Below are 11,240 nucleotides of genomic sequence, written 5' to 3'. Positions count from 1 at the left end.
ACTGACTGCTCTTCCAAGGAGCAGTCAAAGGTCCTGAGTTCATATCCCAGCAACCACATGGTGGCTCACAACCATCAGTAAGGAGATCTGACACCCTCTTCTGGAGTGTCTGAAGACAGCTGCAGTGTACATGCACTGTAAGCAAATAAATAAATCTGAAAGAAAGAAAGAAAGAAAGAAAGAAAGAAAGAAGAGAGAAGGGAGGGGGGAGAGGGAGGGAGGGAGGAAAGGAAGGAAGGAAGGAAGGAAGGAAGGAAGGAAGGAAGGAAGGAAGAAGGAAGGAAGAAAAAAGAAAGAAGGGAAGAGGGAAGAAAAAGGCTAGCAGGAAGAGCCTAGGACTTCAAGCCATTAAGCATCCTTACTCTGTGGTCTCTGCTTCAGTTTCAGCCCTGACATCCCTTGATGATGGATTCTAACCTGTACATTGAAATAAACTCTTTGCTCCCCAAGTTCCTTTTGATCACAGCATTTGTGAAAGCAATAGAAAGTAAACAAGAACAGCCCTGGATTGAAAGTTTGCTGCCCAGTGTACCAACATTGGGAAGGACTGTAGTTTCTACCTAGAATGTCTCCCAAAGACTCATGTATTAAAGATGAGGGCTCTAGTGTGGTGCCCAGGTGGGACCAAGTAGGAGGTTTATGATGTTGGGAATCCCTAAAAGGATTGTGGGGTTCCACCCCACCCTCTCTCTTGAGCTGTGCATAGAGGAAAGGGTCTTCCCAGCTACACTTTTTTTTTTTTGCCATAGACCCACCCATGGTTATATGCGGCCTTGACACAGACCCAAAGCAACAAGCCCACCAAGCCATGGACCAAAATCTCCAAACTGTGAGCCAAAATAAACCTTTCCATTTGTAAGTTAAGTAACCCAGGCATTTTGTTACAGTAAAGGGAAGCTGACTCACATGGAAGGTGGTGAAAGGTTTAAGAAATGGGGTCTGATGGAAGGGCTCTAGGTTACTGGTAATGTGCCCCTGAAGGGGAATAGGAGACCCTGGTATCTGTCTTCTTGGTTCTGGTTAGCTTCCTGGCCATGAGTTGAGTGGTTTTATTTTGTTCCATGCTCTTCCATGTTATGCTGCTGTCCACAGTCCTCAGTGTTAGAGCGCCAAATGACTCATGAGACAAAGTTCCTAAAAGTGTAAGTCAAAATAAATGTTTTGTCCTTATAAACTTATTCTTTCAAATACTCGAGATTCTTGTTTACTTCTTTTTGTTTCATTTGCCTTCCCAGAGATGGAGCCTAAGGCCTTGTGCATCCTAGGCAAGTGTGCTCTGCCATGCAGTGATATTTCCAGCCCCAGGTATTTGATATAGTAACAGAAAGTTAACATAGGACCCATGAATGTACAGACTGAAGAAGGCAAGAGTCCACCTAGTGTGGACCCTTAGCAATGCAGGGACTGTTACATACTGGCATTGGGGCTGTGATTGTGAGTGCTTTTTTGGGGGTTGGGGTGGGGGACAGTATAGTGATGTTATTAAACAATTCACACACACATACACACACACTCTGTGACACAGCAATTTCCCTGCCAGGAATTCATTCTATAAATTCACAAATATGTAGAGGTTTGTGAGCAAAGACATCCACTACAGCATTGTTTTTAACAGTAAAATAAGAGAAACAACTGTTCATCCGCGGGGATTCATACACGGGCATTCATCCGCAGGGGTCAACAGAGCAAAATAGGGACAATGTAATGAAAAGAGCAAGCTGTACATGTGCAGGTATTGGAGAGCTGTACAAAATAACTTGAAAGCAGCCGGGTGGTGGTGGTGCACGCCTTTAATCCCAGCACTTGGGAGGCAGAGGCAGGCGGATTTCTGAGTTCGAGGCTAGACTGGTCTACAAAGTGAGTTACAGGACAGCCAGGGCTATGCAGAGAAACCCTGTCTCGAAAAAACTAACTAACTAAATAAATAAATAAATAAATAACTTGAAAGCAAATTACAGAAGAGTGTTGCAATGCTATCCTGTTTGTAGCCTTCTGATAAAAGTTGATTCTGTGCATTTGATTAAAACAGCAGAGATTGGAAAAACCCATGCATAAACTGCAAACCTTGGCTTCCACTGAGGGACCTTTCCTTTGTGCTTCACATTTTCCTCTGTTGCTTTGTATTTACTTTACATGTATTTTCATGTGTTACTTTTAAAACAGAAAGAAACAAGTTAAAAAAGAAACAAGGGACCAATGAGAGGGTAATTTATCAAAAAGGGAAGATGGAATTTCCTGAATTTATCACTAAAAGGCAAACTCAGTGAAAGGGCCTGTGTCTGAATACAGAAAGAGGGAGGTCTTTATAGCCAGAGCTACCGACAGGAATCTGTACCCTGAGAAAATCTCCGGTCAGCTGAAGCTGAATGTAGCTTGCCTGGCCAATCTCTCTCCTAGCTAATGGCAGGACAGAATTCTAGCTTGATTACCACCAAGACTTGCCACAAGAGTCTTGACATCGTGGAGGTGATGGTAGAGTTGCCAATATCCAGTGACAGTGAGAGGCAGCAATCCTAAGTCTGGGTCAGAAATGTACCAGAGAAAGACAAGCTTGTAGAATCCCAGAATGTTGAAGGGAAGTGACTAGGCACCAATATATCTGAGTCCTAAGTTTTAAAATGATGAGCTGGAGAGATGGCTCAGTGGTTAAGAGCACTGACTGCTCTTCCAGAGGTCCTGAGTTCAATTCCCAGCAACCACGTGGTGGCTTACAACCATCTGTAACGGGATATGATGCCCTCTTCTGGTGTGTCTAAAGACAGCTACAGTAAACTCAAAAAAATAAATAAAAATAAATCTTTTTTTAAAAAAAAGTTTTAAAATGAATGATATCCAGATTTCGTTCACTCATCTGAAACTGAATTCTTCCTGTGTGCAAGACACAGAATGACACAGCAGAAATAATACACTGGGCAAAATAAACATGGGATTTAATGGATTGAATTAAATTAAAATACAATTGTCAATATTCAACATTTGGGAACCCACAAAAAAATGGCAATTCCTTATGGATTGGCATAAATACATTCTGACAAGAGAGAAAAAGGAAAAAATTCTATTACCCAGCTAATGGCTTAATTACAATTGTGAGAAAGAAATATGAAGAAGCAATCAAATTGGATCCAGTTTTGTGAGCATGTGCCTGTGCCTGCATGTTGGTAAGAAAGGTTTCCCTTTAAGAGTTAATTCTGGACCATGCACTAGTGATCCCAGCATGGGAGGCAGAGGTAGAAGGATCTGGAGTTCAAGGCCAGCCTGGTCTACAGAGTGAGTTCCAGGGCAGCCAGGGCTACAGAAAACCCAAAAGAAAGAAGGAGGGGGAGGAGGAGGTGGGGAGAAGGGGTGAAGGAAGAGGAGGAGGAGGTATAGGAGGAGGAGGAGGAAGAAGAGGAGGAGGAGGAAGAGGAAGAGAAGGAAGAGAAGGGGGAGGAGGAAGAAGAGGAGGAGGAGGAAGAGGAGGAGAAGGAAGAGGAGGAGGGGGAGGAGGAAGCGGTAGCAAGAAGAGCACGGGCTTTGGGAATTTGGCCACACATTGTTCATTTGTCATGCGGCACTGGGCTAATTTCTCAGCCTCACTGAGCCTGTCTTTGCTACTGTAAAATGGAGGCTTCACTATCCCATGGGGATACTTGATTCGAGAACAAGTAAAACCCTGAGTCTTGGCTGGCACTGGGAAGAGACGTCATAACTTAGCTCTGTCCCTTCTAGGCTGTGCACAGAAAAATGCATACATCCATACACGCACTCCATGAACAGTAGAAAGATACCTGGGTGGCATCTCACCCTCTCCCTATGGAGCAGAAGTGCATAAGCCAGTGTCTTCTTGCTATGTTTCACACTTGCATATATCTTCAGTTCCCAAACTCAGTCTCTTCTGGTGTTGAAATCTGAATCCCCAGGTGCCTGCCCTGAGAGTCATTTCTGTCTAGGTTGGCTCTAGCCCCTAGACATCCCACCCTAAGCCTGTTGCTATCATGCCATTAGATTATCCCCTTCTCCTTATGGTCTAGTTGCTAGAGCTTGCTCTGGATTCCTGGCTCTAAGAAGTTGAGAGTAAAGCCAGGCGTTGGTAGCAGATAAATTTAGTCCCAGCACTCAGGAGGCAGAGGCAGGCAAATCTCTGTTAGTTCAAGGTTCAAGGCCAGCCTGGTCTACAGAGTGAGTGCCAGGACAGCCAGGATTACATAGAGAAGCAATGTCTCAAAAACAAACATTTAAAAAAAAAAGTTGAGAGTGAATTGAATCCCCTCACTCACATATCCCAGATCTTTCTGGTCAATCCCAGAATATAACACGGAGAATCGACCAGGCGAGGACTTGAATGTGACAGGTGCATGCTGGATTTGTAGGGGTCCTTCAAGGACCTCAGGGCATTGGAGTGTCTTCTGGGGCAAGAGGAAGTCAAACAGCTGGAAGTTGTACCAAACTAAGACCTCTGATATGGTTCCCTGAAGCTTGGTCCCTTGAGTTCCTCAAGGCACTGTTGGGGGTCAAGCTTGCTGTCAATCCCAACTGCTACTCTATACCAGATGGCTGATCCATTCTTCCAGTGCCCTGCCTTTCACACAGGTGCTGGGCCAGCCCCACCACCATGCTTTTGAGTCCATATCAACCTTGGTAAACAGGATTCCCTCAGTGCCAGTGCAAGAGCTTTTACAACATACTGACTGGAGGCAGGTTGGGTGTGTCATGCTGGAGGAGAGGCTGGGACCCCAGGGGCTCCGGGCTCTACTGTGATAGGCTTTAAAGTGTTCCTGCATCCTGCCATTTCTGGAAAGTAGGGAGTTGATTACGTTGTAGGGCAGCCCTGGTCATGCCTGTACATTTTCATCTTGGCTGCTGAAACACTGAGAAAACATGGTTTCTGGAACCAATCAGGCCTTAGAAGTTCTAGTTCTGACAAGCACAGTCCGTATTCTCATTGGTAGGACAAACAGAGATTCAATAATAGCATTTAATGGGCACTTATGTACCAAGCTGTTTAATTTTCAGTGTTCTGTAAATAAACCAGGACAAAGCACACACCATTACCCCTCCCTTCTTGGTGATGAGCAGGGGCAGGGTTTAGTCAGTCTCAGTCTATGCTGGGAATTCCATTCCTCCTCATCAGTGATCGGTTTAAGGATTGAAATATAACTTCATTCTGTCGTTAGATATAAGGAATGACCTGGGGTTTTCTGAAAGCTTTCCATTCTCTACTTACCCTTGGATATCACATGCAAACATACCACCTTGAGCTGCAGCTATTTTTACAACTCTGAAGGCAGTCGCCAATAAATTGATGGGTGAAAGAATGGATGTTGGACCTTGATGTCTTCATGAAGTAGCCCAGTTAACCAATGCTGAAACTAAATCATCTCTGGACCAGAGAGAGAGACAGAGAGACTGACTAAGAGAATGAGTGTACCACAGGGCATGTGAGAGTCAGAAGACAATCTTCCAGAGCTGGTTCTATCTTTCCACTATGTAGGTCCTGGATGAAATGGGTCATCAGGCTTGGCAGCAATCACCCTTATCCAGAATTATCTCATTAGTCCCCTGCTATGATGTTGTCACATAATTTATGATGGGCCTGTCTATTGAGCTCTACCCTTGCTGTTGGTGAAGCACATCACTGTGCTTTCAGACCCAAGAAGATCCAACTAAGAATTATCAGCTTGCCCGAGGTTCATGCAAGCATGGGCACAGCAGAAACTACCATTCAGCACTGAGCATGAAGTGGACTATCAAAACTTTCGCCTGTGTTCCCTAAAGCTAAATTCCTATGCCCAAAATGTCATCTAGGCGGGTAGTTAAAATGTGCATAGATAAAACTCTAGCTAGCCCCAGTGCAGGCCTTTAATCCCAGCTACTGGAGAGACTGAGACTGAAGGATCCAAGTGCAAGGCTTGTTCAAGACCAGCGTAGGCAACTTAGTGAGACCTTGTCTCAGAATAAAGACAAGGGGCGAGGCTCAGAAGATCTGTGCGTGCCTCTCGTGTGTGATGCTTCAGAGCTGCAAAACAGAAAATCTTCTACTTCACTACCTTTTCTCATAGAAGAAACATCATTTCCCAAAAGGACACCAGTGGACCCGGGCAGAGGGCCTGGGGACACAACACAAGGGGCTCAACATTTTCCCCATGGGCACTTGTGCCTTTCCTTTCTCTCTCCCCTTTATCACCCTCCCACCACCACCCCCCCCCCACCACCACCACCAAGACAGCTGGATTTAGAGAGACTGCTGAGCCACTACTGAGCATTACCGGGAGCTGCTGTCCCCCAACCTCCACTAAGGTGTTAGGGGACGCTGGATTAAGTGCCACACCTCACCATTTTAGCAGGTGCCCGTCACCAGTGCAAGTGTAAAAATAAAGAGAAATTGGCAAGAAATTCCCTCATGGGACCCAGGTGAGCACAGGCAGAAATCAGACACTTAACACTCTGCAGTGTGAATTCGTAAAATTTTAAAACATGCGCTAGATGTGCGTGCTTTTTGAAATAGTATGCTTACTTCTTGGAAAACGAAATAAATATGTAGAGGTCATTTGTTGTGAGCTTTACAAACACACGCACACACACATACAACAGGAATGACCCAGATATTTCTCATGGACAGGAGGAAGTGGACGAAGTACAACACAGCCTTTAAAAACGTTTATTTTATGTGCATAAGTGCTTTGCATACTATGAGCATGTCTGGTGCTCCAAAAGGCCAGGAGAGGGTGCCAGATCCTCTGAAACCAGATGTAGAGGGTTATGAGCCGCCATGAGGATGCTGGGAACTGAACCCAGGCCCTTTGCACAAGCAGCAAGTGCTCCTAGCGCTTCAGCCACTTCTTCATCCTCAGCATGATGAACAGAGTAAAAGCCATGAACATTGATGAAATAAAAACATGAGTCATGTTAAAGAACTCTGGATCTTAACGGTGGACAATAGGCTATACTGTCTCATTTCATTTAAAAAAATATGCATCTTTATATAATCATAGAAAAAGATGGCGAGGCACAGTCACACCAAAACATTGAGAAGATTACTCATGGGGCATTAGAATTTGGAGTGGTTTTAGCTTCTTTCCCACTTACTTCCTGTTTTCATGTCACATGAAAAGTATTAATGCTGCCCTCAAAACAGAGCAACATAGTTATTAGGGGAGACTGAGGCCTAGACAAGACAGCTCTTTTACACTGAATGACTGTGGACCTGACAAAGTGGTAGATGGTGTGCTGTGACTGTTCCTGCCGTGGTAGCTACATGGTCTGAAGACTCAATTGCCGTGTGCAGGAGGAATCTTCTTGCTCGGGCATCTGACCGCTCCCTTAGTACGAGCTAAGAAGTGGCAGGAATCCAGCAGCAGCAGGAGCCCCAGACAGACAGCAGCTGGGACGTAAGTACTCAGTGGCTCTTTCAGAACCACCAGAGTGAAGACAGCCCCTAGAACAGAAAGGAAGACGCCCAGAGGATCCAAGAACTCAGGGATTCTGGCCCAGGCTGACCCATTCCAGCTCACCAACCCCTGACCCCTGACCCCAATTAATCACCCCTCTACACCACTTCCAGGAAGCAGGACAAAGAAATAGAAGCCTCTAGAGCTAATGTATGCCCTGGAGCATGGGAGAGTCAAAGTGGGAAGATTGGGATGTGGAAACTAACTTTCCCTCTCCTCTTTCTTAATAATCCTAAATCTACTGGAGGGATTCAAACTGGGGCTGAAGGGCTTGAGGAAAAAGTGTGTTAATGATCTGAAAATGAGGAAAGCTTTACACACGGAATGTTTTAGTGGCAATAACGTGACCCTGGCCAGGGCACGCAAGTCAGCACAAGGGTGTCTAGCCTTTGCAGCAGCAGCTGACCTGTCTGTACACTGGCATCTCTTGTTGGTGGCACTCCTGAGAAAGTGCCTTCTAGAGAAATCCTCTGCCTCTCCGGTCAAGGGACTCCAGCTTTCCTGCTGGCTGCTCCAGCACCCACAGACACATTATACATTAAGTGGTAACTGCTATTACACACCCTACAGCAGTGAGCATTGATCAGAGAGTAGGAGCTCTTGAGGCCATGCTACATGCTTACCCTGGGACACTGCAGCCACAGACAGCATGGGGAAAGCATGTGACAGTGTTACAGTGTCCAGGATATGGTACAAGGCATTTCAAAAACTCCTGGTCTCAAAATTAGGGAAGCTGTGGCAAAGCAGGAAGTGTTCCCAGTCCCAGAAAAGAGAGGACCGCATAAGGAAAAACCGCTGATTTTTTTCTATCATCCCCAGGAGAGCCCAGTTGCCCCCTTACCCATCATGAGTAGGATCAAGAGCACGTTACTGATCTCCTGTAGCACAGGTGGACCCACGACCAGCAGCAACCCAGCCAGCAGTTCCAGCCATCCCACAGCTGTCTGGTAGCTTATAGGGTCTGGCTGGTAGCCGAACACCTTCAATGGAAACACCTCAGCAAACTGCTCGAACAAGGCTCTCTACGAGTGGTAGGGAACGCCTGTCAGTACTACTTATCAGAAAATGCAGTGCCTGAAGGCACCACCGAGACCTCCTCTGCCTATAACCGGCTCCCTTAACAAAACTGCTACAAGTAGTTTAAGAGCCCGGTAAGGAGGGGCTGACCTTGACCTATAGGGCTGGCTTTTGGAATTAGGAACAGACGTGCCCGTGTGAAAAAGGGCTTCAGGTGTAGTCGGTTTTATGTCCTAACCAGACCTCTCCATAGATGATAACCCAGCTCAAATCCCAGAAGAAGGGAGCAGGGCTTGGCTTTCCCATCTAGGGCCAGGGCCTAGGAAGGGCTACAGATTCTCTTTGTGCCAGGTCTAGTTTCTCTTCTCTCTGAATATCTGCAGGTGGGATGGATAGACTCCTTAGAGAATGACTGACACTTTCCATCTTCTATGCAGGTCCTGATTCTACTGTGGCAGACACAAGGAACAGCTGAGGGGGTGTAACACACCCTACTCAGACCCTTCCCTGGGCCTGCTCCACCCTCAGGACTGTTTCCTGTGGTCCAACAGCAGCCCTGCCTGTCCTACTCTGGCTTCCAAGGAGGGAGCTCCATACTGTCACCTACAGAGCTGCTCCAGAACCCCACAGCTGAATTGAAAGGGGGAAAAAAAGCACGGATTTTAAATTTACACTTTTATGCTGGGCTACAGTGACAGCTATCCTGGAGTGTATGTGGTCCAAGGGCCGCACATGAGACACACCTGCAGAGAGTTTAAGCTGTTTGGCTTTTACCATATCTATCCTAAAGAACCCACCATCTTAGGGAAGAAGAAAGAAGAAAAGAGGAGGAGGAGGGGAGGAGAGGAGGGGAAGAAGAAAGAGGAAAGGAAGAAGAAAAAAGGAGGAAGGGAGGAGAGGAGGAGGAGGAAAAGGAGAAGAAAATCGTAGTAGTACCCAGGCTTGGGAGGTGGCAACAGGGGTCTTCCACAGAGCCTGGCTTCTCTGAGGGTCTGGAAACTGCTGGTAGACCCTCTCGGGATAAGGAACTACAGTCAGTGACTTCTATGCTTCTGTCCCAGGCTGCGTGGGACACTGAGGAGTCTAGTTAGATTGGTCTACTTTGAGCCTTGCTTGAATAGCTGTGTAATGTTTTGGTAAATTACATTTTACCATCATGACTAGTTTCAAGCTTAAAAAAGATTTCTAAGGTAGGTAAGCCGTTAATCCCAGTAGTCTGGAGGTTGGGGTAGGTGGATCTCTGCAAGTTCGAGGCCAGCCACTACACTGAGTGAGCTCCGGGCCAGCCAGCCAGAGGGACACATTCAGAAGACCAGCTCAAACAAACAAACAAAAACCAAATAAAGTAAAATTCTGCCTCCCCAACCTGGAACAATGGGTTGGTGGATGTGGGGTGGAGAGGGGTGCTAGGTCACTTTTTCACTTTGTCTTCCTGGACCTCCTGAGTCCCATCACTTCTCCAACTCTAAATCGGCCTGGGGACAACATGCTCAGCCAGCAGTTAAGTCCCGTGCCCTCCCACCTGGAGAAGGTGTAGAAAATAGGAGGAAAGGCCCAGGCGGCCTCGAGCCCGAAGGCATGAAGCCCCCGGGAACCGAGCACACACTGTCCTTCCCCGGGTGCCGCTCACCATCTGTTGTGACACGGGGGCCGAGACCTGAAAGAGCTTGGCAGCCCCGGTGAGCGCGAAGAAGACGCCAAGCAGAACCCGCAACACGCCTACCCTGAACGACATAGCAGCGCCCGCCTTCCTGGACGACTCTTCCTCCCTACCGGAAGACTACAGTCGGTCCGGCCCGCCCACCCGGTTACGCCCAACTTTCAGCCCCGCCCACTGATGGCCACCTCCGCTAAGACCCGCCCACTGAGGCCTTTCCTTACAGGCTGTACTCATTGTGGAGGGTGCGGAGTATCGGGTGTGTGTCCACGCGATCTGGCCTTCAAACCCACCCGTGCTAGAGGAATCTGACACCACCCAACTCCCTGAGTGTCTCTGGGTCTGCAGCTGTATGGAAGTTGCACAATGGCCTTCAGAAAGTTACTAGAAAATCAGTGAACCCTACAATTAATGAGCAATAAAGCAGTAACTGTAAGTTTTTCTGGTCCACCTATGCCTAAAATACCTGCCCCTCCCATTGCTCAACCAAAAGAAAAATGAGAAAGATATTTAAAGAATCCCTTACTTGGTTGCACTGGCAAACAGAGGACCAATTTTTTCCGGTTGTCGAGTTTTTTAACACACACCCATAAGGAAAATAATAACATTCTAGAAATGATTAAGCAATGTTCAAGGAATTTTCACAACAATTGAAAATTATATAAAACTAACACCTCGGGGTACAAGGGTGAAAGTGTTGACCTGCATCCATTTGTATACCATCTATGGCTGAGCCACTGAATACTATCTGACCTTTCATGAAAGCTGGCTACTGCCACGCATGATGTGCCTGTAATTCCCCAACTAGTGAGGATAAGGCCTGAGGACTGCCCAGAGTTGAATGAACTTCACAGCAAGAACTAGGCTAGTGAGGACTATATCGCAAAGGCCAGTCTCAAAATAAAATAAAATAAAATAATTCCCAAGCCCTGGTCTATGGGTCCAAAAGAAGCCCTATGGTCTCAAACCCTCCCACTGTTCATGCTTACTGGCCACGTACTTGGATCTGCTTCCATCTACATAACTCTCGGAGGGCTGGCGATATGGCTGGTGACTAAAACTGCTCATGTTTTTAAAGTGCACATGCCTACTTGGTCATGCAGGAAGGTACTGGTTGCTGGCCTAACTTAACTCTGTTT

General features: G+C 46.7%; 1 protein-coding gene across 1 annotated transcript; it reads right to left on the bottom strand.

The window, feature by feature from the left end:
- Positions 1-6,607: 6,607 nt before the first annotated feature.
- Positions 6,608-10,225, bottom strand: Tmem35b (transmembrane protein 35B). The gene is made up of 3 exons (NM_001099319.2): positions 10,075-10,225; positions 8,269-8,449; positions 6,608-7,414 (listed from the first exon to the last, which is right to left on the bottom strand). Exons 1-3 carry the CDS (start codon positions 10,177-10,179, stop codon positions 7,248-7,250), a joined length of 453 nt encoding a protein of 150 aa, NP_001092789.1. The 5' UTR covers positions 10,180-10,225; the 3' UTR covers positions 6,608-7,247.
- Positions 10,226-11,240: the final 1,015 nt, after the last annotated feature.

Source organism: Mus musculus, chromosome 4, assembly GCF_000001635.26.
Source record: "Mus musculus strain C57BL/6J chromosome 4, GRCm38.p6 C57BL/6J".
NCBI lineage: Eukaryota > Metazoa > Chordata > Mammalia > Rodentia > Muridae > Mus > Mus musculus.
Note: the sequence above shows the minus strand (reverse complement) of the source record. Positions and strands in the feature narration are given on the sequence as shown.